This window comes from Odocoileus virginianus, chromosome 33, assembly GCF_023699985.2.
Source record: "Odocoileus virginianus isolate 20LAN1187 ecotype Illinois chromosome 33, Ovbor_1.2, whole genome shotgun sequence".
NCBI classification, from domain to species: Eukaryota; Metazoa; Chordata; class Mammalia; order Artiodactyla; family Cervidae; genus Odocoileus; species Odocoileus virginianus.
Window position 1 is genome coordinate 24,579,305 of NC_069706.1, and position 25,951 is coordinate 24,605,255.

General features: G+C 50.2%; 1 protein-coding gene across 3 annotated transcripts in view; it reads right to left on the reverse strand.

Moving 5' to 3' along the window:
* Positions 1 to 8,574: 8,574 nt before the first annotated feature.
* Positions 8,575 to 25,951, reverse strand: part of XPO6 (exportin 6) — a 111,385-nt gene continuing 94,008 nt past the window's right edge. For all 3 annotated transcript variants that reach the window (XM_020907929.2, XM_020907928.2, XM_070461129.1), the window contains 8 exons: positions 25,251 to 25,440; positions 18,588 to 18,743; positions 17,519 to 17,633; positions 17,185 to 17,356; positions 15,604 to 15,765; positions 12,325 to 12,423; positions 11,950 to 12,180; positions 8,575 to 9,259 (listed from right to left, as the gene is read on the reverse strand). In XM_020907929.2, coding sequence (XP_020763588.1) covers positions 9,158 to 9,259; positions 11,950 to 12,180; positions 12,325 to 12,423; positions 15,604 to 15,765; positions 17,185 to 17,356; positions 17,519 to 17,633; positions 18,588 to 18,743; positions 25,251 to 25,440 — 1,227 coding nt within the window. In that variant the 3' untranslated portion in view covers positions 8,575 to 9,157. The remainder of the gene's footprint in view (positions 9,260 to 11,949; positions 12,181 to 12,324; positions 12,424 to 15,603; positions 15,766 to 17,184; positions 17,357 to 17,518; positions 17,634 to 18,587; positions 18,744 to 25,250; positions 25,441 to 25,951) is intronic.

Here is a 25,951-nt window from a genome sequence, read left to right on the forward strand (position 1 = left end):
GCTGTGTCCTGGTGGGGACAGTTAAGGCTAGATGTCACAGGCAAGGGAGTGGCACGCAGACACACTTAGTCCCAGACACAGAATTGAGTCAGTGATGGATATTCATGCCCTTTTGGTCTGAGGATTCAAAATCCAAAATAAGAGCTAGATGTCCCTCCCTCAACCTCATAAAAACACATAAGCCACCTTGCCTTGAAAGCCATCTTGGAAAGAAGAAGGATGAGGGGGAAAGGACACCTCTTGAGACAAGTTTCATTGGGGAGTTTGACAAGTTCGCCATGGACAGCTGTGCAGGTTGCTCACTGTCCAACAAGGCCTGGCTCAGGGAGCAAGCGTGGGTTGCAATTGTGCCCACCCTCCACTCTCCTGGCATGGAGCTGCACCTGAATGGGGGAAGAAATGCCTTTTGAAACTCTCACAAAATTTGTCTGAAGTTTGAACTTTAACTGAATATTTTATCCAGAAGAGTCTGTTTTAAATCTGGAGAGAATAATTTGTTTAATAGGCAAATTTTTTAAAAATACATTTCTCCAGCCACCAGTTTTCCAGCATAAAATGAGATCATTTCTAGAAACAGGTACATTTTGTGGACACTGGAGTCCCATCAGAGTTCATTTTGTCCACCACCCCTCACATATTCATGTACTCGTGTGCACACACACATGTGCATGCACACACACACACTTTCTCTCTCAGGAGTAATTATGATGATATAAAGGACATGGAACAATTTGCATTTGCAGCAACATGGAGGGACCTAAAGACTGTCGTACTGAGTGAAGCAAGTTAGAGAGAAAGATAAATATGTGTGATAGCCCTTATATGTGGAATTTTAAAAGAAATGATACGAAAGAACTTATTCCAAAACAGAAACTCGCAGACTTCAAGAACTGGACATGTGGTTACCAGAGAGGAAGTATGGGGAAGAGATAGAGAGTTTGGGACTTCCATGTACACACTGCTATATTTAAAATGCTAACCAACAAGGACCTACTGTATAGCACATGGAACTCTGCTCCATGTTATGTAGCAGCCTGGATGGGAGGGGAGTTTGGAGGAGAATGGATACACGTACATCCACAGTTGCTCTGCAGTGTAACTGAAGCTATCACAACATTGTTAATTGACTATACTTCAACATAAAATAGGGCTTCCCCGATAGCTCAGCAGTTAAGAAAGAATCTGCTTGCAGTGGAGGAGACACGGGAGACTGGGGTTCAATCCCTGGGTCAGGAAGATCCCCTGGAGGAGGAAATGGCAACCCACTCTAGCAGTCTTTCCTGGAAAATCCCATGGACAGAGGAGCCGGGTGGGCTACAGTCCCTAGGGCCGCAAAGAACAGGATACACCTGAGCACACATGCCAATATAAAATTTAAAGTTTTTTTTTTTAAAAAAGAAAAAACAAAAGGACATGGTGCACTTTGTTGAGGGCAGGACCCATGGTTTCCCATGCATGGGTCCTCGACTCAGTAATGGTCACAGCGTAGACCCGCAGTAAATGCCTGGTGACAGCCTGGCAGACTGAACAAGTGAGTGAGCGTGAGTGACACGCACGATCCGATCAAAAGAAACCTACACAGCTGTGGCTTGACTCTGCACCCCCGTGCACAGAGAAACCCCAAGGAGCCTTGTGCTCAGGGATGGGCCTCCCAGAAGTATACCCCACCTGGGCCACTTATACAAACTGGACTCTGCAAACTACTCTCAAAGCCACCAGGGAAAGCAGAACCAGCTTAGGTATGAAGCCTGCTGTGCATCAGGAAGCAGGTCAGCTCCTCACACACACAGGCTCTGAAAATAAGAGAGAGAGGGATGGGGCCCGGCAGACAGTGAACCTGAGACCCCAGGACCCAGACTCGCAGCTTCCTGCTCCCCCTGATGACCAGCTCAGGCTCTGGAAACCCCCAAGCCCCACCCACAAAGCCCCTCATCCGGGGCCCGTCAGGAAGCAGAATACGGAGCAAGGCAGCCACAGCAGCTCTGCCAGGGAACAGAATTCTGAATCCTGGAGACCCGGTTTCCTGCCCAGCCACATGCCAACTGAGTAACCTTATAAGCCTGCTCAGCCGCTTCAGTTGTGTCCAACTCTTTGCGACCCCATGGACTGTGGCCCACCAGGTTCCTCTGTCCATGGGATTCTCAAGGCAAGAATCCCGGAGTGAGTTGCCATTTCCTCCTCCAGGGGATCTTCCTGACCCCAGGGATTGAACCCAGGTCTCCTGTGTCTCCTGTACGGGCAGGCAGGTTCTTTTCCACTGGGCCACCTAGGAAGCCTGTGTATTTGGCAAGCTACATAACCCCTCCGGGCCCCAATGTCCTTCAGGTTTAAGAGGAATAGTGATAAATGTCCTGCTCATTGGAATATGAGCTTAGGAGGAATTTCCTGGTGGTCCAGTGCTTAGGGCTTCGCACTTCTACTGCAGGGGCACAGGTGTGATCCCTGGTCAGGGAACTAAGATCCCACATGCCAAGCAGTGTGGCCAAAAAAAAAGGAATATGAGCTTAGGAATGACTGACAGGAGCACAGAAGCTTCCAGGCCCCTGGGCATGCCACTTGCCCAGTGTGACTGAGCCAAGGCTGGCGCCTCCATGAGCTCTGGCACAGCAGAAAGAACGCAGGCAGGGGAGCACACAGACCTAAAACGGGACCCCAGCTTTGCCAGTGACTTGCTGTGTGGCCTTGGGCAAGTCACCTCCCCTCTCTGAGTCTCAGTCTCCTCTCTAAGAGCAAAGGAATCCTAAGGGGGTGAGGGGGGTGCCTGCAGAGGGTAAGCCCTGGACAGGATCTGGAGGGCGGCCTGTCTCCAGCGGCAGGTGGGAACCATTTCTGAAAACGGCACAACACACATCAGTAAGGTAATAACAGCCCCCAGAGCAACTGCTGGTGGCTCAGATGGTAAGGAATCTGCCTGCAATGCAGGAGACCCCGGTTCATCCCTGGGTCGGGAAGATCCCCCAGAGAAGGAAATGGCAACCCATTCCAGTATTCTTACCCGGAGAATCCCATGGACCGAGGAACCTGGCGGGCCACAGTCCATGGGGTCGAAGAGTGGACGTGACCGAGTGACTAACACTTTCACTTTTTCACAGCTTCCTCGGAGTTCCCAGCCCCCCCCCCCCCCGGCAGGCTCAGCCGGAGGAAGTTGGCGATGCTATGCACGTCCTTCTCTGGAGCCTGAATCACTTCTACTCCAGCGCCCTTCAGAGGCTGGAAGCAAGGTCGCAGCGACTTCCGTCAGCTCAGGAGTCATCCACTGGCGGAGGGAGGCGGGCCGGGCTGATGGCAGCCTCTGGACCACAGGCCCCACCTCTGCAAAATGGCAGTTAAGCCTTCCTCGAGGGCTCCAAGAGTGGACAGCATCTGATGGCTTCTCTGGAAGGAGCCGCGCCTCTGGATGAGCCTCCAGTTTCAGGCCTCGTGCTAACTCCAGACACTCATGTGGGTCCGAGAGAAATGAGGGCCCAGATTACCTCTCACAGTGTTCCAGGGGCCGCTTCTCTCTCACCAACCCTAGTTATCTCTTGGCAGAAACAGCCAAAGACAGCTGGGTCCTCTAAGGGGCCTGTGACCCACCGAAGGGCGTGTATATGCAGACGGGCCTAAGGGGCCCGAACCCTGCCACGCACGTAACATTCTCTGGTTCACCCTGAAAGAGACGTGTGGATATACAGACACACAGGGAAAGGTCTGGAAGGCCACCCACCAAGTCATTATAATGCCTTAAGAGATTTTTATTTTCTTCTTTTTATCGGAAAGGAACATGCATTATTTGTACAATAAAGAGAAGGAAAACTGGGGCTGTGGGAATTCCCCTGTGGTCCGGTGGCTAAGACTCCACGCTCTCAATGCAGGAGGCCTGGGTTCGATCCCTGGACGGGGAACTAGAGCCCACAAGCTGCAACTAAGACCCGGTGCAGCTAACAAATAAATAATCAATCAAATATATTTTTTAAATCTGGAGCTACTGGAGGTGTTTAAATCATTAGTCTTTCTCTCCTTGCCCTCCACCACCAGCACCTCACAAGACTTAGACCCAGGGGGCCACAAAACCCAGGTCGGTGGTGAAACCCACCAACCCCCTCAAGGGCCTGAGCCAGCTAATTAACGTGGCTTTTAAAAGATGTCTCCGAATGACACAGAGAGGGGAGAGCAGAAAAGGGAGTCCTTGAACTGAAGAAATTCTTCACTGAAGAGCCATTCACTCTAGTGCTTCTCCCTGAGGAGCCTGAAAGCAAGGCCAGGCGTTCTGAGCAGACACCAAGGATGCAGCTTCATTATGTTAAAAATTAGCCAGAAGAGACCCCAGTGTGACTCCAGCTTCCTCTTGTGAGGAAAAACCCGTTTGGATAAATCTGGAAAGATCCTCAGGCACTCAAGTGGTCTGGGGGCACCTGCCCCAGGCCAAGCCCTCCACGGAGCACTGGGGACACAGATGCACCCCGGCCTTCCAGGAGACCTCACTCTGGTGGGGGAGACAGGCACCGCGGGGTCAGTGAGGAAGCCTGTGTCAAGGGACGGGCAGGAGAGTTCCTGAGGAGGGGAGGGCAGCCGGCTCCGGCCCAGAGGGTCAGGGAGGACCCCTGCTTCCCCCAGAGCTGGTGTGGAGACAACCCAAACCAGTAAGACTGCAGTTAGCTGCGGTGGAATACACTACTGCGCATCCTCTATCTCAGCGCTCGGGACCAGCTCAGAGTCAATCCCTCCCGATGAGCCAGGAGGCTGCACCTGAAGCTGAATGGAAGGACGTCGGGGGATCGCGTGTCTTTGTGTTAGTCACTCAGTTGTGCCCTACTCATTGCAACCCTATGGACTGGAGCCCACCAGGCTCCTTTATCCATGTTCATGGGGATTCCCCAGGCAAGCATAACTGGAGTGGGCTGCTCTTCATTTCTCCAGGGGCTCTTTCCAACCCAGGAATCGAACCCAGACCTCCTGCATTGCAGGCAGATTCTTTATATCTGACCCACCTGGGAAGCTCTGCTATAGCGCAACAAGCCTCCCAGGGCCAGACACTGTCTCTTCTAGGAACAGGAGAAGCCCCAGTTGACACCTGTTGTCCCAGAATTACTGTCGATAATGTCTCTTCTTACTCAACACATCCTGGTTTGGAAGAAAGATTTTAGTCACCCCACCCATCTGTCCACCAAAGCTTCGTGGCAGTCTTCAAAATGTCTCAAGCCAGCTCCAGCCTGCTCACCAGCCTGAAGATGCTATTGGACCTGGGTCTTCACCTTTCCTCCACCCCTCGCCCCAGGTGAGAGCCTGCTCAGGTGATCGCCACCTGCAACGAAGCCTCCCCTGACCACCTAGTTCAACAACCCGCTGTCCATTTCCTAGACTCCTCACCGCCATCACCCCAACAGTCCTAAATAGATTCTTTTTTTCGGCTGTGCTGGGTCTTCATTGTGTGGGCTTTCTCTAGTAGCAGTGAGCAGGGGCTACACTTCGTTGTGGTGCTCAGGCTGCTCATCACGGAGGCTTCTCTTGTTGCGGAGCATGGGCTCCAGGGGAGCAGGCTTCAGTAGCTGTGGTTTGCGCGCTCAGGAGTTGTGGTACACTGGCTTACTTGCTCTGCAGCAAGTGGAATCTTCCTGGGCCAGGGATTGAACCCGTGTCCCCTGCACCGGCAGGCGGATTCTCATCCACTGTACCACCAGGGAAGTCTAGCACACATTCCAATAATCTCTTTGCCTTTCTCAATGGTCTGTGAATTCCTTGGAGACACAGGCTGTATCTTATTTGTCTCGGAATCTTTCCTTCCCTTGCAGCCTAGCACCTGGCTTAAGAAGGCAGATGATAAGTTTGCTGAACTGATGAACCACCATCAGTTACGGTTCCTGTCAAGGCCCAAGGAGTGGACTAGAACTGTAAACTCTTCTCTCTCAGGTCCCAGCCGCCTTGCAGAGGTGTTACTCAGGGACAACAGTGTGGCTCACAAGTGGGCAGGAGGGCTGTTTAGGCTGCCACTAACGAGCCAGGCACCCCCGGGGGGTCCAAAAAACCAGGGGCTGACTTGGAGCCTTACAGCACAGACATTTTGCAGCTCTGAAATCTGTTAACTTTCATGCTTCTGAAATAGAAATCAGGCCCACTAACACCTATCATAAGCTTCAAAAACATTTGATGCAGCAATTTCACATGCAGGACTGAACCTATGGAAATAATCACACAAGTGCACCAAGACTTATGTACATAGATGTTCACTGCAGCATCATTTGTAATAAAAAAAAAAACTGTAAGCAAATCATGGTTATCACCATATGAAATAATACAATTACTGAACTGAGGTTCATGTGCCCTATGCACAGTGAGACCAAACAATACCAACATGTTGGAGTTTGAGCAGAGAAAAGTTTATTGCAGGGCCACACAAGGAGACAGGAGGCTCATGCCCGCCAAACCCTGAACTCCTTGAAGGATTTCAGAAAAGCATTTTTAAAGGTCAGGTGAGGGAGGGGTGCTGTTGGTTGTCACAAACTTCTTGGTGCAGCAATCTTCCGTTCACGTAGGTTAGGTCAAGATGTTCCTGTAAACCTCCAACAAAACAAATGTCATTCTCTGTTCTACAACTTTTTATCTCCATATGAATAGAAAAATGTTATACTCTTAAAGGTTGGAGCCTTGAGAATGGCCTATCCTGTATATTTTAGGCAATAGGTAATGTTCTTAACTCCAAGCAAAAGGAACAGGATACAAAGGTTGAAGCAAAACAAACAGCTCAAACATGGAGTCAGATTTGTTCTTTCCAATTACAATAGCATCCCAGGTTTAAAATCATGATTTAGTACAATACATAATAACACTCAGTATAATTCTTAAAAATGGGGCTTCCCTGCTGGCTCAGACAGTAAAGAATCTGCCTGCAATGCATGAGACCCAGGTTCAATCCCTGGGTCAGGAAGATCCCCCTGGAGGAGGGCACGGCAACCCACCGCACTATTCTTGTCTTGAGAATTCCATGGATGGAGGAGCCTGGTGGGCTACAGTACCTAGGGTTGTAAAGAGTTGGACACGACTGAGCAATTAACACTGAATAACATGAGAAAATGGTCATGTTAAGTAAGTAAAAGGGACACTACAAGAACAATGGGACCTCAAAAAAAAAAAGGGAAAAGGAATGAGAAAATTGTACATTTCTGCACACATATAGGAAAGAAAATTCACAGAAATAACCTTTTAAATATTTATTTGGTGGCAGCAGGTCTTTGTTGTGGCACACGGGATCTTTCCTTACAGTACACTGCGGTCAGAAGGCATCAGATCAGAGCTCTGTCTGACCTCCCCTGAGGGGAGGTTGCCTTCCTGCAGGTCATCCAGCCTCCTGTCCAACTCCAAGGCCCGGGAGCTCACTACAATCCACACAGAAGGGGCCGTGCCCGTCAGTGTTGGGATAAAAATCCTCCAACTCACCTCACTCCTCAAGGCCTTTCTTCTACCATCCCAGGTCCTGCCTTGAGTGGAGCTCACAGGGGACCAAACCCATCCCCTCACCCCCTCCACCTCCAGGCGTTCAAAAAGCCCTTTCATAATTGCCGGCATAGACAGCGCTCCCAGCCTTGCCACGCAGACAGGTGAGGTAGTATTTATAGCCTGGGAATAATTGGATGCTAATTCCCTTCTGTAGGAGAGTGACTGAAGTTCAATTCCCTCCTCTATGAACTCAGAAGTGGGGCTAGCTGCAGCTGGGAGGCTGTGATTGACAAGGAACAGGGGACTGTGTGCACAGGTGCGTGCATTCACACACACACACACACAGCTCCAACGCGGCCCAGGGCCCCACTCCCACCAAAGTGATTCTTATCAAGAAAGGCCCTGGAAGTAGAAGCCATCAGCCAGCTCCCTTCCTCTCCAGTTCTATCGACAACCCGGACCCTGACCCTAACCCACCCTTACTTTCAAAGGGTGAGCATACCTCTTCCTGCCAGGCGCGGTGTTCCTCAGGAGAAGCAACCCCGTCTGTCAGTCCAATCCCCGTCACAACTAAAGCAGGAGCTGCCACTGATCCATCAGCCCAGAAACTCCCAGGACAAGTGCCATCTCTGCCCATGTGTCAGCTCCCTGACACACCAGCGGCCCGGAGTCCCACCCACTCCTCGCCCCCACATGAATGGCTAGCCCTCCCTCCCTCCTCCAGCCACCACTCTCAGACGGCCCATCAGGAGACCCCCGCCCCCCTGCCACTCTCGGGAGAGACCCTGGGCCCTGAGGGGCCCACTTCCTGGGAGGGGGAGCAGTGGACATGACTTGATGAGCAAGGGGGCAGGCACCGCCCGGACTCCAGACCCCGCTCCACCAGGAAAACCATCAATGGGACCAAGTCCCCCACCCTTCCTAAACGTGAGAAACGGGGGCCCTGAGTCTTCTCGGGGTTAAAGACGTTGTTGAGAAGAGGGTGGAATGGAAGCCAATCCTGGGAAGGGCTCTCCCAGGGCACCAATGCAGGGCCCACCCCTCATGGCCCCGCTCCCCGCCAGGCCGGAACCTTCACCTGGATGCTGGACCCTGAGGAAGTGTTGGGTTTTTTTTTCTCTTGAGAAAGTTTTAAGTGGAAAAGAAGCTCCCTAACCAACGTTTATATAACAACAACATAAGCATTTTATTTTTTCATTAAGCTTCTTAGTTTCTTAGTATCACAATGGAATGATGAGAAACAAGAACAACCAAAAAAAAAAAAAAACCCCATGAGTCTGCAAATCTCTGACAAAAAGCAGAGACTTCAAGGCAATTTAGGGGGAGGGAGGAGAGGCCTGACGGAAGTGCCAACGTAGTTCCAACATCATGCCTCTCCAGAGCAGGCTGGGCCAGGAGGGGGAGGTGGAATGGTGAGAAGGTGGCACTGTCACAGCTGTCCTTGGCGTTTCTGCCTGGTGACTGACACGCCTGATCTGCACGGACCACCCCATAGGGTGTCCCGGGGCCGCCCTGGTACCTGGCCGCATGACCCCTGCCTGCTCCAAACACCCCACGCCCTTCAGCCAGTGCTGGGACGCCCCGGAGCCGGTTCTGCTGGGCGGGCAGCAAGAGAGGAGCGTGGAGGAGTTGTGAGCATGGGAGGAGCAGCCGAGGCCGATCAGGAGACGCCAGTGGCCGCAGGCGGAGGTGACGCGGGGGCAGCGGCAGGAATCGGGTCCCTCGGGTGGTGAGCAGGCCGCACCTAGAGCTTCACGGTGCCGGGGGGCAGGCTGTCGTTGCAGAGTCTGTAGTAGCGCAGGTCGTTGACCAGCCTGTGCACGTTCTGGGTGAACGAGGGCAGGTCCTGGAAGGCAGGGCACAGCTGCAGCCCAGCCCCACCCGACACCCGACCACCCACACCTCCCAGCCACCGTGTCCCCGCAGGGTGCTCCGGAGCCCTGCGAACACTCCACCAGACTCCAAACTGTCCTCACTCTTGCCCCACATGTCAGCAAAAGCACGGAGGGAGAACAAGAACGACAGCAGACATGGCCCTAGTGCCCACCACGTGCCAGGCCCTGTCCCCAAGCAGTTCGGAGATGAACTCATTTAATCCTCACAGCCAGCCTACGACCCAGATTGTCAGCACCATCACTGGGAAGAGGAAGAAAGCGAAGCACAACAGGTTAGGAAACCTGCCCCAGGAGACCCAGTCAGGAAGGGAAGGGGTCCAGACTGCAGTCACTGCCATGGCTCCCCTTCACCGTGGCCGGCCAGGCCCCTCTGCAGAGCCTTCTCCAGCCAGGGCTCCAGGCAGGCCCTGCCAATCAAGAGTCACACACCAGAAGTGGCCTACACGCTACCCGACACCTAGCCTGCTGGCCACAGAGTGCAAACAGAGAAAGTCCCTCACGGGAAGCCCAAAGTCAGCCATGGACCACTGTGGGACCACCAGAGGTGGTCTTCTTCATTTGGGGGACTGGATCAACAATGCCAGGTTGCAGGTCCACACACAGAGGAACATCTACAGTGCTTGTCCACACCTGTAAGGCCACCTGGCTAACCTCCCTCCTCTCAAAGCCTGCCTCTTCCAAAAAGGCTACTCGGATACTACTTATTTCCTGGCCTCAGTGGGTGAGATGAGCGCCTCTGCTCCAAGCTCTCCCTGCCCGTGGATAGAGCACAGGTTCCGGAGCCAGAACCCCCAGCTCTGGATCCTGCTTCTTGAATCTACCAATCCCAAGTTCTGTACTGCTGACCTTTCTGAGCCTGGGCTCCTCTGTGAAGCAGGGTTGGCAACAGGACTTACCCACCCTTCACAGTAGGCTGTTTGGAAGGCTTAAAGACGCCAACGGAGCTTCCCTGGTGGCTCAGTGGGAAAGAATCCACCTGTCAATGCAGGATCCCTGATCCGGGAAGATCCCACACACAATGGAGCAACTAAGCCCGTGCAACTACTTAGCCTGTGCTCTTGAACCTGTGAGCCATAGTTACTGAAGCCTGTGTGTCTTAGTTGGTGCTCCAAAACAGGAGCCACCACGGTGAGAAGCCTGTGCACCACAACTAGAGAGTAGCCGCCACTCTCTAAAACTAGAGAAAATCCCGAGCAGCAACAAAGACCCAGCCCACCCAAAAATAAATAAATAAAATTATTTTTTTTTAAAGTCAAGCACATAAGGTGCCTGACTCAGCGAGGTCCACAGAGGGCACTGCTGACCGTCTTCCCAGCAAGATGCTTGGAGGCAGGGTGAGTGATGCTCCCAGAACCCCGGCACAGGGCCTGAGATGCAGCCAGCTTCAGCTACACGGTGGATGGATGGATGAAGGCACTGATTACTTACTTCATCCTCGTGGAAACAAACCCAGGATGTTTTTAAAATCAGTGGCTCCTGAATGCCAAGTTCAAATTTCTTGAGAGAAACACAGGAGTACTGCTGCAAAAGCACCCCAGGTGCTTGATGCATACTGAGATTTGAAAGCCACTGTTTTAAATCCAGAAGTTTACCAACAAAAACACCATTAGAAACCAACCACTGAACATCAGGGCCTCCAGGACAAGGATGACAGAAATACCCAACTGGCTGAAGTGAACTTCAAGAAGCTCAGGAGAAAACAAGATCAATCCAGGGAGAGAAAGACTCCGAGACAAGGGAGAACAGGGGCTGAGTCTAGAAAGAAGAATCCTGCCGCATATCAGAGGAGACGAGTGAGGAGGGTGGGGAGTTTCCTCCAGCAAGAGCAACACGTGACCCGGAAGAGGGAGGTGGACAGGCTGGTGCACACGGGTCAGGCCAGCAACACCGAGAGGACACAGGAGAGGAAGCAGGCCTCACTGCATCAAGTGTGAGGAGGTGGAAGACGAAAAATTATTGGACAGATAGAGGTCCAGGAAGCGCCTCCTGGCAGGTGAGCAGCAAAGACTTGACACGGGAAACAGGGAGGAGGAGGGCAGGTGAGGGCCCAGCATGGAGGCCCCAGCGCACAAGAGGCTGGCACCATGGAACCCAGACACACCAGCAAGGATGGCTTCCTACACTCCAGAGACCTCACCACCCAGTACCCACCTGAGGGGCTGCCCAGCCCACCTGACCGCCTCCGGGGGAACAGCGTGGGGAAGAGCGTGAAGGCCAGGAGGCTCCTCCCAGGCCCCGGCAGCAGGTCAGCCCGGCTGCGCCTGGCGTCTGAGAAGAGCCCAAGGCCCCACCTCTGACCCTGGGCTCCCTCCCAAGCACCAATTGTCTCGGTCTGTCACAAGTCCGGGCTGTGCCAGCTCACGACCCAGAGGAAACAAGAGCTGGACCCCACTTAGAAGTGGGCTCAACGGGGTGCAGAGAAGCTGAGACAAACAAGGCGGATGGCTGGGGCCAGAACAGGGGCTGGGGGCTGGGCAGCGGACACAAGAAATATACTCGCCACAGAGGCCACCCGGGGACAGCGCGTGCCCCTCCCTCGGCTCACAGCACCAAGTCCCCCAGGAGCCATGCGAGCACACCCAGCAGGCCCGGGGCAGCCTGCCCCACCTCTCGGATGGCCGCCGGGCCTCCCTCTTCTCACCCGATCCATCTTGAAGTTGCGCCCCAGCACGTTTTTCTGGTTGGCATCCACGCCATCGCAGCTGGAGAGGAACTCCGGGAGGAAGGCCGTGAAGAAGCCGTCAAAGTCCACGGAGGCCATGTTGTAGACAGCGATGCCGATGTCCTCCTGCAGGAGGTCGTGGGACCTGTGCACCAGGACCTGGAGCAGCACATTCACAAACTGGAAGAGCATGGTACTCCGGAAGATCTTCTACAGACAGACGGACAGACAAGAGCGGGGTGAGCGACAGCCTGGCAGGTTCCGCAGCCACTGACCCGAGGAGGAGGGACCAGGCCTGGGCCCATGACACCCCTGACGATGAAACCTGTATCTGAGAGGCGGTGGGGCACTCACCTTGTGGTACAGCTTCTGCTTGGTGTTGAGGGTCTCCAAGTAAAAGAGGTTTTGTTTAAATAGGTGGATGTCGGGCTGGAGAAAGGACTGTCCAAAAGCCTAGGAAGTAAGACCGCCGTTTTATTAGCTCCAGCCCTTCCAGGGCACCGCCCTACGCCCAGAGACCCGACACTCGCTGGCAGCTCCCCGGCCAACACAGGGTGAGGGCGCGTACTGCCTGCTCTCCTGGCCCATCTGGTAAGATCTTTGGAATGCTCCTGTGTAGTCTGAGCTCCCAAGAACTCCCCACTGGCCTTCAACTTAATTTGGTTGCATTTTGACCCTTTTGTAATAAACCTCTCACCCCCTTCACAGGACTTGTCTTTGGAGGAAGAAGCTAACACCTCTAGGCAAATATCTCGGCCATCGCAGCAGACAGCAGAGGTTGCCCACCCCCAGCTCATGCCAACCACTCACCCGTAAGCCACCCTCTCCTTGGCATCCCAGGTCTTATAAACCACAAATCCTTGAAGTTCATGCACAACTGGCTGCCTCTGCCTTGGGGTTAAGCAATAGCTCATCTTTAAACTGCTTTGCAGGATCTGAGCTGCGGAATTCCGTTACTCGTTCACCCTCCCCACTCCAAGTACAGAGAGCCCTGCTCCAATAGGAAGTGACTGAGAAGGGAGCTTTCCTGGGGGTTCAGTGGTAATGAATCCGCCTGCCAATGCAGGAGACATAGGTTCCATCCCTGATCATAGGCCACAGAGCGACTGAGACTGTGGGCCACAACTACTGAGCCTGTCTCTAGAGCCTGGGAACCACTACTGAAGCCCACACACCCTAGAGCCTGCACTCCGCAGTAAGAGAAGCCATGGCAATGAGAAGCCTGTGTCCCACAACCAGAGAGTAGCCCCCGCTCACTACTAGAAAGCTAGAGAAAAGCCCTCCCGCAGCAATGAAGACCCAGCACAGCCAAAAATAACAGTAAATATTATAAAAAAAAGTCTGACTGAGGAGGAGTAGGGTAGGCCAATGAAACGCAAACCCATCAGTGGGCAGAACACACCCCGCAACAGGCTGGCTGGCGGCTTCATCATTCTGTCCGTGGGCTCCTAAACTATGAGAAGAGGGTCTTATAATCCTTGTGCCGTGATGAAATCTTCATGACGTCCAATGGTTTGATTTTTTTCATCATGTTTATTGTAAAGTGTAACAGAGTAAAATTCACCCCTTTGATGCTGCCAGCGTGTGGTTCTAAGCAATACACAGAGACATCTAGCCACCACAGGGATCAGTAACAGCTTTTCTCTCCTCAGAAAGCCCCGTCACGCCCAACCTGCGGCCAGTCCTCGCCCCCTTGCTGGTGCTCAGTCACTAAGTGGTGCCCGACTCTGCGACCCCATGGACTGCAGCAAGCCAGGCCTCCCTGTCCCCCACAATCTCTCAGAGTATGTGCAAATTCATGTCTGTTCAGTCAGTGATGCTATCTAACCATCTCATCCTCTGCTGCCCCCTTTCTTCTTCAATCTTTCCCAGCATCAGGGTCTTTTCCATTGAGTCAGTTCTTTGCATCATGTGGCCAAAGTACTGGAGCTTCACCTTCAGCATCAGTCCTTCCAATGAATAATCAGGACTGACTTCCTTTAGGATTGGCTGGTTTGATCTCCTTGCAGTCCAAGGGACTCTCAAGAGTCTTCTCCATGACCACAATTCGAAAGCATGAATTCTTTGGTGCTCAGCCTTCTTTATGGTTCAGCTCTCACATCCATACATGACTACTGGAAAAACCATAGCTTGGACTCTACAGACCTTCACCTTTGTCAGCAGTGACGTCTCTGGTTCTTAATACGCTGTCTAGGTTTGTCACAGCTCTCCTTCCAAGGAGCAAGTGTCTTTCAGTTTCATGGCTTTCCTCTCCCCCGACCCCTAGGCAACCACTGCTCACTCTCTGTTCCTCTAGATTTGCTTTTTCCAAAATATGATGGGATGGAATCAGCAGTGTTTCCAGAGCAACCCTTTGGAGCTGGTTTCTTTGCACTGGGTGGAATGTACTAGGAGGCCAGGGCATTGCTGCGTCAACGAGAACAGTCCCTTCTCACTGCTGAGGGGCAGGTGTCAACAGTCTATCTAGTCAACGCCTGATAGATATTTGGATTGTTTCCAGCTTTTGGCAGTTGGGAAAAAAGCGGCTATAACATCTCTGTACAGGCTGTGAGAATACATGTCTTCATTTACCTTAGGTAAAAAATTTAGAGGTGAGATTGCTAGATTATGGAGTAACTACATGTTTAACTTTATAAGAAACTGCCAAACTGTGAAGTTGTTTTACAAAGTGGCTTTTACCAGTCCTGAGTGGAAGACCAGCCATCTGTCAACCAAAAGCATCTTGAAAGCAAGGACAGAGTAGAAGGAGGAGGCAGGAGGGGAGGGGAGTAGGCACCTGATACTCCAAACCCAGGCCGGCCTTGGGGTGTCGGAAATGGAAGAACGGCAAAATAACTGCCGAGACCAGGGGTGCAACAACTGCTCTTCCACACCGGGAGTGTGTCTCATGCGTGTGTGTGCTGGAAGGGAGCTAAAGTGAAGAACAGTAGAACCTCTCTGGCTTCTCTGTGAGGAAAAACTAGCACTGAAAAACCAGAAAATAAAAATAACCCTCTACTTTGACCAAGGCTCAGAATAAAAAAGTCATACAGCTGAGAGCGGAACACGGAACTTGCCTGAAAGCAGCCAGGGAGCAGCTGGCCACCCTGTGTGCTCGGCCCCCAGGGCTCACAACCATCACACGTGATCGAAAAGGGAGACTGGCTCCCAGGAAGTGCCTCTCCCAACGTGGCACAAGCCAGAATTATCTTTGAAATTACAACAGTGCTGCGGGTGAGGAGGCCCAGGTGGACCCGACGCAGGCGGCTGCCTTACACGTGGGTTAACTCCACCATAAGGCAGAGGGAACTGACGTGAACCCAGCATTCCCGGTACCAGGAACACCATGGATGCTCTGATGTAACCTACAACAAAGCTGTGAGGCAGGCAGTGTTACCCCTCCATCTGTAGACCGAGGCTCCAGAAGTTAACTAACATCACAGGTACTAGAGCGAGAACTGAGCTTCAGACCCAAGACCACGAGGCTTCAAAGCACCACTGTGTGGCACCCGCTGCAGGGGCCACATTAGAGGAAGGGGGACCATGAGCCAGAGAAGCAAAGCAAGGGACAATCGGCCAACGGACGCACTGGCATCCAGAAGGGGGCCTGCCTGTTCACGGATCCCATGCAGCCTCACCAGCTCTCCACGTTACCTGCATGATGGCACTGAACTGCGGTTGGTTCTCCATCTGCTCCTCAGCCATGCCCCTCTGCACACTCGCCAGGACGGTGGACTTGAAGAAGTACCTCCAGTTGTGATGGAGCGTCCGGAAAAGGAGCTCAAACAGCTCTGCCTTCACATCAGGGGAGGGGCGCTGGAGAGACACACACAGACCCTCGCACCTTCCCTTCCCAAGGCTCAGGGGCCACCCACGGCCCGGTCCCAGCGCAGGAAGGAGGTCTGAGACGCCTGCTGAGAGTCAGCAGCATGCCCCCTTCCACGTGGCTCTAATCCCGTCCAGCCCCCCGTGGGCCAGCAGTTCAAATGAGGAGTTTGCTCTCATCCCATCTAGTACCCCACAGGCCTGCAGTTCAAACGAGGATCACATAGGCCAAGACGGGGCCAGGGCTGAGATACACAATGCCTGGGGTCAGTGCCAAGGGTCCCTTTTTCTGATGGAAGCACTCATAGCTTTTCAAGCTAATAAAAAAGGTTCCTAAGTGGAAAAATAATTAGGACTATGGATTTCCTGTTTAGAAAGCAGTTGATCTGATCCGTCATGTTCCTTTGCCAGAATTTAAAAAAAAAAGTGTCCCGGCTAACCTGTTGGTCTTGTGCAACCTCTGAGGATAGACAGATGAGAAGGCTTAACAGAGGTCCTGCCCTCTATAGAAAAGGAGTTTAAAGAGCACTTAGAAACCACCAAAAGCAGCATGAGAGGGCCTCCAGGTGGAGGTGGCACCTCACGGTGGAGGCAGCTCCTGGTGTTAACTGCGCTCCGAGTCTGTCTCCTCTTTCACTGGCAGGAGGAGAAGAGGGAGGCAGGCTCAGCAATAATTTGCTAATTTATCCAAATATCTCCAAGTCATGGAAGATCATGACAGGTCACATTATTCCATGTGTCTTGGCAGAAGTCAACATTATAAGGCCCAGATCTATTTAATCCAGCCTTGATTGAAATCAAGACCAGGGGGCACCAGCTTCCATGACAGGAACCTTCAGAGGGCCAAGATGTGTTTAACGACACAAAGCAACTGGACTGACTTACGCCTTAGCTTGGGCAGTTAGAAAGGTTAGCCCTTGTTTACGAAACTATCACAGAAAACTTTAGTTAAAAATATACTGATTCTGAATTTGGTCATGCTGAGTGGCTGTTTTCTGAGAAGGGCAAGGAGCTTTCTAATGATGAAAACCTTGAATGGTTCTAGGAACTTGTTTTGTATGCTTGAGATTATGAAAGTTCTTAATAGGAAAGTATTATAAAATTTTGTTATTATAATGTTTGTTGTATCTGCTGGAGAAAACCACATATTCACCTAAAGCTATCAACTATTTCCCATGGGAGGCTGATCTTACCAACCAAGCAACCTCGTGACAATGAACCTGCTATGCTTATACTAGATTAGTTCTAATTAACTCAACCAGTACCAAGCTAGTAGCATTCTCAGAAATATTATCTTATGAGAAAAATAAAATAACTAATAAATTTGTTTTAAAACACAACACTTTCTCCTCAGTATCTCATTCCCTCCGCAGTCACAGGCAGCATGGGAGACCACCCAGGCCCTCGTACCTCGGCAATGATGGGATACACCTGCTCCATGCACAGGGCGATGATGCTGGGGAGGAAGGGCTTGAACACCTGGCCAGGCTCCTGGACCACCACCTGCAGGATCTTCAGGAACTTCTCCACCACCCGGCAGCCAGTACTGCCTTCGTGGAGGATGCTCTCAGCCAACTGTTCTCTGAAGACAAGAGAAAGCATACCGTAGCCAAGGAAATGGCTCTCTGGGAGCAGCACGTGGCAAGTGAAGAAAGGGAGCAAAAAGCCCATGTTTAGCAGCCAGGTCCCACCACTTCTCATGTGGAGCCTGAAAACCATGGATAGCGAGCGGGTCAGTGGTTACCTGGTAAACATATTGAGGAAAGTCTGTATGATCTGCTCAGTGAAAGGCACGCCCATCTGGACTCTAAGTCCTCGAAACAGAGTAAGGAAGAAGCTCAGCATTTCATCAGTCACATCTAAATAAAGGGACAAAGCGAGTGATCAGAGGCACATACACAGGCATGAAGAGCAGCCCCTGGCTAGATGCACTTCCTCCTGCAATCTGCACGATCCTCTCTCGCTCTAAGGCTTCCTGCAGGAAAAAATTTAGCCAGGACCATCAGAGCCAATGATAGAAAGTGGAAAATGATTAAGGACATGCTGAGAAAACAGCCCTGGTACAGACAACTCCACCCAATGGCTCATGGTAGGGAATGAAGGTCATCTTGAAGCCACCCTCACTGCCCAGCATCCAGCGCTGTGCAGAGCGCTCACTGTGGCTGGGTCATCTTGTGCTCACGGATGCGACTACTGAACTGGGTCAGCACCTGAGGGCTTCAGCCACTTCTCTCTGCAGTTGGGTCCAGGGTCAAGTGGCTGAAAGTGGATAATGGTGTACTTCTGATTGCACGCCCCTGGGCCATGAAATGGACTAACTGCCGAAAATATTGGTTACATTTAGTGTGGCTGCGCTTCCAGATCTCAAAAATCATCTGTACAGTATGTTCTGGCTTCAACCACATACACTCGGGAGCAATTAGTGAGGATCTGCTGACTGAGAAGCCCTGATATTTCTCTCACAAGACTGACAGGACCAGTCACTGCTCAGGAGAGCCAGGCCAGCACACACAGAGACCCAGAGAGAGCTTCTCTGAGCAGGGTGACAGAGTGTGGGGAGGGTTAGCATCTCAGCGAAACCCACCTTGCCATGTAATAAATAAGTAGAACCCTCAGAAAAAGCTCTATGTCGGCCCTGGAATAACGCCCCATCCACTGACATGTTCCCAAGTGACTTAGCACCTCACGACGTCACCGCCCTCAGCCTGCCCTCGAGTCTGCACTGCCGACCAACTCGGCCTGCCCTACAGAGCTAGGCAGGACTCTGGGTCCTGTCAGAACCACCCGGCAGGGGGCCTGTGGCCAGCTCCTACCTGACTGATGGATGAAAGCTGGAAAGAGGGCCAGGGAGACCTGAACGGATTCCTGCAGCGACTGATAGCAGATCTGTCGGGACTTGGTGGATTCCCCAGAGATGTTCTCCACGATGTCTTCTAAGACACTAAGTGTCTGGTGGATGATCACTTTGGCTGCAAACCAAGAGTGAACTGCAGGTTATGACTTGTCTGAGGAGAAAAGCAGAGTAAGAGGGAACACCAAGAAGAGGAAGAAATCTGCAAAGGTCTTTCTTTGAAGGACAGTCACACAGAAGCCTCTCTTGATTGAGTTCTCAACCTCTGTCTGGATCTCTCTGTATCTTCTTTCTCTTTTGTTCCCTTTTTACTGTCAGGACTCCAACTGCCTGCCAGCCAGCCTGTTCAGTGTTTTGCCTCTATTCTGCCTCTTAATCACGTGAAACATGTCCACAGAGAAGATGAAGTGTCCCTCGGGTTTGGGGTCTTGGACTTTAAGATGGGAACAGACTAGTGAGGATGTGAGGGTCAGAAGGGCCCAGGTGGGAAGGGGCACATGCAGATGGAACCCTCCCCTTCCCCTCCCCATATGACTCCAGCCTGACAGCCCACACAAGCACCTGCTGAGCACACCTACTGCTGCCGCGTTAATCAACTGCCTGATCAGACCTGTCTCTTGGGGCTGAAAATATATATAATTACTACTATCATATTGCATTATGGGGCTTTCCAGGTGGCACTGGTGGCAAAGAACCTGCCTGCAATGTAGGAGATGCAGGAGACACGAGTTCAATTCCTGGGTTAAGACCCCCTGGAGGAGGGCATTGCAACCCACTCCAGGATTCTTGCCTGGAGAATCCCATGAACAGAGGAGCTGGAGGGCTACAGTCCACAGAGGTGCAAAGAGTTAGACATGACCGAAGCGACTGAGCACGCATGTATGGACACATACTGCATTGTATTTTTGTAATTTATGTTTCATATTGTGTTATATGTTATTGACAATACATACTTCTACACTCCCCTGAGGTAGGAGCTCACTGATGACTCCACACAGCACACAGGGGAAACAGAGGCAGTGTGGCCAGCAAACAGGCAGGATCTCAGAGGATAGAGCAGGGGGCCTGGCTGTGAACCGCACATGGTCAACACTGCTCCACATGGGGGAAGGATCTTCATCAGCAAGCCAGGTTTGGCCAACAGCCCCCATATATGCGAGGTTGCTGTGAGGATTAGACACAAGCTTCAGAATGATTCCAGCAAAGCACCCAGCATATCAGGAGCTTCCCAGGGAAGTTGTCACCATTCCTCAGCTCCAGTGGTGTTTCTCTTCCCATCAGCTGCCCCAAGAAGCAGCCCCCGGGCTCAGCCTGAATTTGGCAGACTTGACCCTGGTGGAGCTTCAGTAGAGGAACCAGAGCTAGGCTGAGCGCCAGCCTCCACCTGGCAAGGCTCACTGGGTGGCCCTGACCTCCAGAGCCCACCAGCCTCTGGGCACCACAGCAGCTTCAGAGAAGCAAACAACAGGAAGAATCTGGGCTTTAGAGGTGGGTGGAACCAGTGCTGGCTCCTGACCCTGCTTATTCTGAATCCTGGTCTCCTCATCTGGGAATGTGGAGATGACACCACCTCCCTCACGGAACTGGGCAACAAAGAGAACAATGGCTCCCACAGGCCTGGCCCACTAAAGGCTGGTCCCTGGGCGTCAGAAACCGAAGGAAAGGCACCTGTGCTCTTGAAGGAGCTGCTCACTCCCAGCACTGCCAGCACACGGGCACTCACTGAGCCAGAACACTGCACTGGGGAGACGCCACCCCAGGGACACCAGGCACAGGGGAGGCCTCAGGGGGAAGAGCAGAGAGTCAAGAGACTGACCACAACCTGCCGTGTAAGGACACTTACAAGAACCAAGATTTATTTGCAAAAATGGCCCAAGTGGAAGACTAAAAGTTCCATTCAATTAGGCAGTAATAGGAAAATGTAGGAAAATTTGGACATACAAAAGTAGGAAATACGGACATTGGTATTCCACAAGATACGATGATATAAAACCATTAAAGACAGTGCTCTCAAGGAGACAAGGACAATGTGATGATAAGCGATGACGCCATTCAGACCCAAATCTGATTCCTAACACCATGATCCAGAGCAACTTATGCCTGCCAGGCTCTGGGTAGGGGTGGAGAGCAGGGAGGGCTACCTTGACAGTGAAGAGACTGGCAGACACAGCCTGAAGCTGGTGACCACACTGAGCATCAGCAATAATGAGACAAACAGAAGCAATGAAGTAGAAATACAAGTCACTACCTAGGTGGTACTCCTGCCAAAAACTGCTGGAAACAATCAGAAGAAACAAGAGTATGGGACATTCCACAAGAAAACAGGCTTTAAAAATGCCAATATAAAAAAATAATAATAAAAATAAAAAAATAAAAATGCCAATGTCATTAAAAAAAAACAAAAAACTAGAAACATTTCTTTTCTAGAGACTAAAGAGATGTGACAACTAAATATAACTCATGATTCTTAAAAATAACCCTTTTAAAAAGCAAAAAGGACATTTTGATAACTAGGGAAATTTTAAATGTGACCTATATGTTAAAAGACATTACTGCAACAATGTTCCTCAGCTTGGGTGCTCTGGTGACATAACAGAATATCTTGTTCTCAAAGAGTATTTAGGGATAAAGTGTTGATGTCAGCAACTTCCTTTAAATGGCTCAGTTAAAAAGAAAAAGTGTGTGAGGTTGGGGAGAACAAAAGTGTGGCAAAATACTAACAACTGGTGAAAGATACATAGTTGCTCCTTTTCTCAATCTTGTAACTGTTCTGTGGATTTGGAAACTTCTCAGAGTATAAAGTTGGAAAACCTTTCCAGGCCTTCATTCAACACTTGCAGCATGAGGGGAAAGCTAGATGAAATAATGTACATAAAGTTCTCAGCCCCGTGCCTGGGACACAGTACACACTCAGCAAATGTGACCTATGGTTTTCCATTACGCTCAGCACATATTTTCTCACCTGGTGGCATCACTCTTCCCACCCTCCTCTAGAGTTAAGCCCTGACCCTGTAATCGTTCACTCTGACCAATGAGACGGGAGAGGAAACGATTAAGTGTCGAGTCTAGGCGAGAGCTTTAGGAACACTGCACAATTCACCACGCTCCCTTCCCAGGTTAAGCACAGGCTGCAACAGAGCCATCACCAGCCTGGGTCCCTGAGTGAGCAGAGTAAGTATGACCCCCACAAACCCCTGACCCAAGCTGGACATGTAGTATGAACAAGAAGTGTTTTCCCTGCATTAAGCCACTAAGGCTTTGGAGATTGTCTGTCACCACCCAGTATTAACATAGCCTATGCTACCTAATATGTGCATGTAAGATAAAGTGAGAAAAGAAGATCATTACACTTTATAAAACATGATCCACAGCAGCTGTATCTAATCCCTGGGCAGATTACTTAATCTTCACATACCTTGATTTCCTCATGGATAAAAGCAGGATAATTAACATTACCTAACTCATAAAGCTGATATTAGAATTTGATGAATTACTGAATGTAAAACACTTAGAACCAGGATTAGACAAATACCAGACTTTGAAGGTTGATGCTGGCACAGCCAGAGAGGTGATGAGGATACAAGATCACCAAAGCAAGAGCCTAGCACACAGTATGCCCTTATTAAGCCAGCCATTCTTATACAGCTATGTAACTATAAAATATATTTACAAATGAAAAGGGAAGACAACGGGGAATTATAATAAACCTTAACTACAAGAGAAGTCTTTCCTTTTCTCCTTTGCTTTTCACGTCTCTTCCTTGCACAGCTATTTGTAAGGCCTCCTCAGACAGCCATTTTGCTTTTTTGCATTTCTTTTTCTTGGGGATGGTCTTGATTCCTGTTTCTTATACAATGTCATGAACCTCCGTCCATAGTTCATCAGGCACTCTATCAGATCTAGTCCCTTAAATCTATTTCTCACTTCCACTGTATAATCGTAAGGGATCTGATTTAGGTCATACCTGAATGGTCCAGTGGTTTTCCCTACTTTCTTCAATTTAAGTCTGATTTTGGCAATAAAGAGTTCATGATCTGAGCCACAGTCAGCTCCTGGTCTTGTTTTTGCTGATCGTATAGAGCTTCTCTATCTTTGGCTGCAAAGAATATAATCACTCTGATTTCCGTTTTGACCATCTGGTGAATGTCCATGAGTAGAGTCTTCTCTTGTGTTCTTGAAGACAGTGTTTGCTATAACCAGTGCGTTCTCTTGGCAAAACTCTATTAGCCTTTTACCCTGCTTCTTTCTGTACTCCAAGGCCAAATTTGCCGGTTACTCCAGGTATTTCCTGACTTCCTGCTTTTGCATTCCAAAAGTATGCCAAAAGCCTTTGACTATGCCAAAGCCTTTGACTGTGTGGGTCACAATAAACTACGGAAAATTCTGAAAGAGATGGGAATACCAGACCACCTGACCTGCCTCTTGAGAAATCTGTATGCAGGTCAGGAAGCAACAGTTAGAACTGGACATGGAACAACAGACTGGTTCCAAATAGGAAAAGGAGTACGTCAAGTCTGTATATTGTCACCCTGCATGTTGAACTTATATGTAGAGTACATCATGAGAAACGCTGGGCTGGATGAAGCACAAGCTGGAATCAAGATTGCCGGGAGAAATATCAATAACTTCAGATATGCAGATGACACCACCCTTATGGCAGAAAGTGAAGAACAACTAAAGAGCCACTTGATGAAAGTGAAAGAGGAAAGTGAAAAAGTTGGCTTAAAGCTCAACATTCAGAAAACTAAGATCATGGCATCCAGCCCCATCACTTCATGGCAAATAGATGGGGAAACAGTGGAAACAGTGACTGGCTTTATTCTTTTGGGCTCCAAAATCACTGCAGATGGTGACTGCAGCCATGAAATTAAAAGACACTTGCTCCTTGGCAGGAAAGTTATGACCAACCTAGACAGCACATTAAAAAGCAGAGACATTACTTTGCCAACAAAGGCCCATCTAGTCAAGGCTATGGTTTTTCCAGTAGTCATGTATGGACGTGAGAGTTGGACTATAAAGAAAGCTGAGCACCAAAGAATTGATGCTTTTGAACTGTGGTGTTGGAGAAGACTCTTGAGAGTCCCGTGGACTGCAAAGAGATCCAACCAATCCATCCTAAGGGAGATCAGTCCTGAGTGTTCGTTGGAAGGACTGATGTTGAAGCTGAAACTCCGATACTTTGGCCACCTGATGTGAGAGCTGACTCATTTGAAAAGACCTTGATGCTGGGAAAGATTGAAGGTGGGAGAAGAAGAGGACAACAGAGGATGAGATGGTTGGATGACGTCACCGACTCAATGGACATGAGTTTGGGTAAACTCCGGGAGTTGGTGATGGACAGGGAGGCCTAGCGTGCTGCACTCCATGGGGTCGCAAAGAGTTGGAGATGACTGAGCGACTAAACTGAAATGAACTGACAAGAGGAGTCAAGACAGGCTTGCAGGGGGAGCTATTACTCCCTACCATGCACTGTCAATTACTCCAAACAGGTAGGTATTACCCACTTCATCCAGCAGGAAGGAGAAAACTACTCTTCTTTCTGAAGACAATTCAGCTAAGCAGAGACTGTAACAGCCCAACCAATGAGAAGCCTTCATATTTTGGACTCCCAACTTCTTTCAATGGACTCTGGTTATTACAGACACCCTCTCAACCCTCCCTTTGCCCTATAAAAGCAAAAGTGCCCCTTCCTAGCTCTTTGAATTTGCCTATGGTCCGCCATAGTCCTCATAACCTGAAAATTGCAATTCCTCTGGCTATTCCTGAATAAACTTGCTTTTGCTGGTAAAGTAATTGACTTATACTAAAGCTAATAACAATGACAAATAGTTAAAAGGGTTACTTTCCAAAATACTAAAAATGGTGAGACTTAAAGAGTTCCCTTTTCCATCTGTATACTATTCTAGTATCTTTGTATAATGAGCTTATGATAATATTCTTAATTGTAAAAATATGTACTTTAAAAAGAATGTTGAATATATATGATTAATATGTCACAAAGCATTTTTGTTCACATCATCCAAAAATGTTCTATTATTTTCTCACTGTGAAAAATAGACAATTTTCAAACTGTTTCTGTAATATGTGTTATTTCAGGAAGATTGTTCAGAGAAATCTGATGCCTTCTACTTGAACAACTGAATTCTTTTTCTCCCTTCTTCAATATAAACAACCAAACTTGAAGATACCAAACTCCATCACTTTTGAAGATACCAAGCTCTTTCAAAGCCTCTAAAACATTTATAATTTGAGAAAGGTTAAAAACAGTCAAAAGACAGTTTCCTGTTTCCCAGTGTGGAGAAGTGAACTGCTGTGATTGCTTATGCAAGTACCTGAGATGGATCAAAAATCACTGAAGGGTTTTTACCCACAGAAGGCATCATCAAATAGGGTCTTCAAATGGATGTATTCCTTATTGTTGACATTTTAAATAAGAGACGGGCACCCTGCATTCAGGGAACAGGTCCATGTGATGTCCTGAGTCACCTCTGTGGCTGAGCAGCAGGGTGATGGTGGCAGATGAATTCACCCACGAGCCCCAGATGCAAAGCCCATCTGCTACAAAGGAAGAATGATGCCAGCTCTACCTATCTCCCCAAGCTGCCCCCGCCTTGAAGCCACTTACTCTCATCCAGGGGCATCTTCCTCTGTGGGGTGACAGCATTGGGCTTCAGATTGCGATAATCCCGGGACAGTGCAGAGATGAGGCTGGCATGGTTCATGGAGCGCACCGGCCACTGCTGCTCATTCTCTGGGAGGTTTGGCCACGGAAGCAGCAGGATGTTCGAGAGGGCTCGGCACACCAACACCTGAGCCTGGAAGAGACCCGAGGGTATCCATCCAGCAGAAGTTTACACCCGACGTGGACAGCAGAGCGGCTGAACCTGACATGACCTTTGACACTGACCACACACGCTGAGCTCAGGCCTTGGGCTCCTTTCTTAAAACCTGGGCCTGGGACTTGGGTCCGACTGGAGCAATCCAGAAAGGAGAGAAAAACTGAAGAAACACCACCAAATCTAGGCCCAGCACATCTGAAGACCAGCCTCAATCATCACTCTTACTGCTGGCACTTCCCCTCTAACTGGTTACTTGATGCCTTAAGAGGGGGAGAAATCACCGACGCTGAATCTAACCTGTCCCTTGGCTGCCCGCTCTTGATATCCTCCACCGAGAAGCTACTCAGAACACTGCTGTTGAGAGTCTTTTACACTCAACGTGCCCTTGGTGACAAGTGAGAAGCAACACATTCACAGTCCAGGTACTTTTAAGTAACTGCTTTGACTCGGCTATGACCCCACCCCCATTTCATTGCTTTAAACTTTT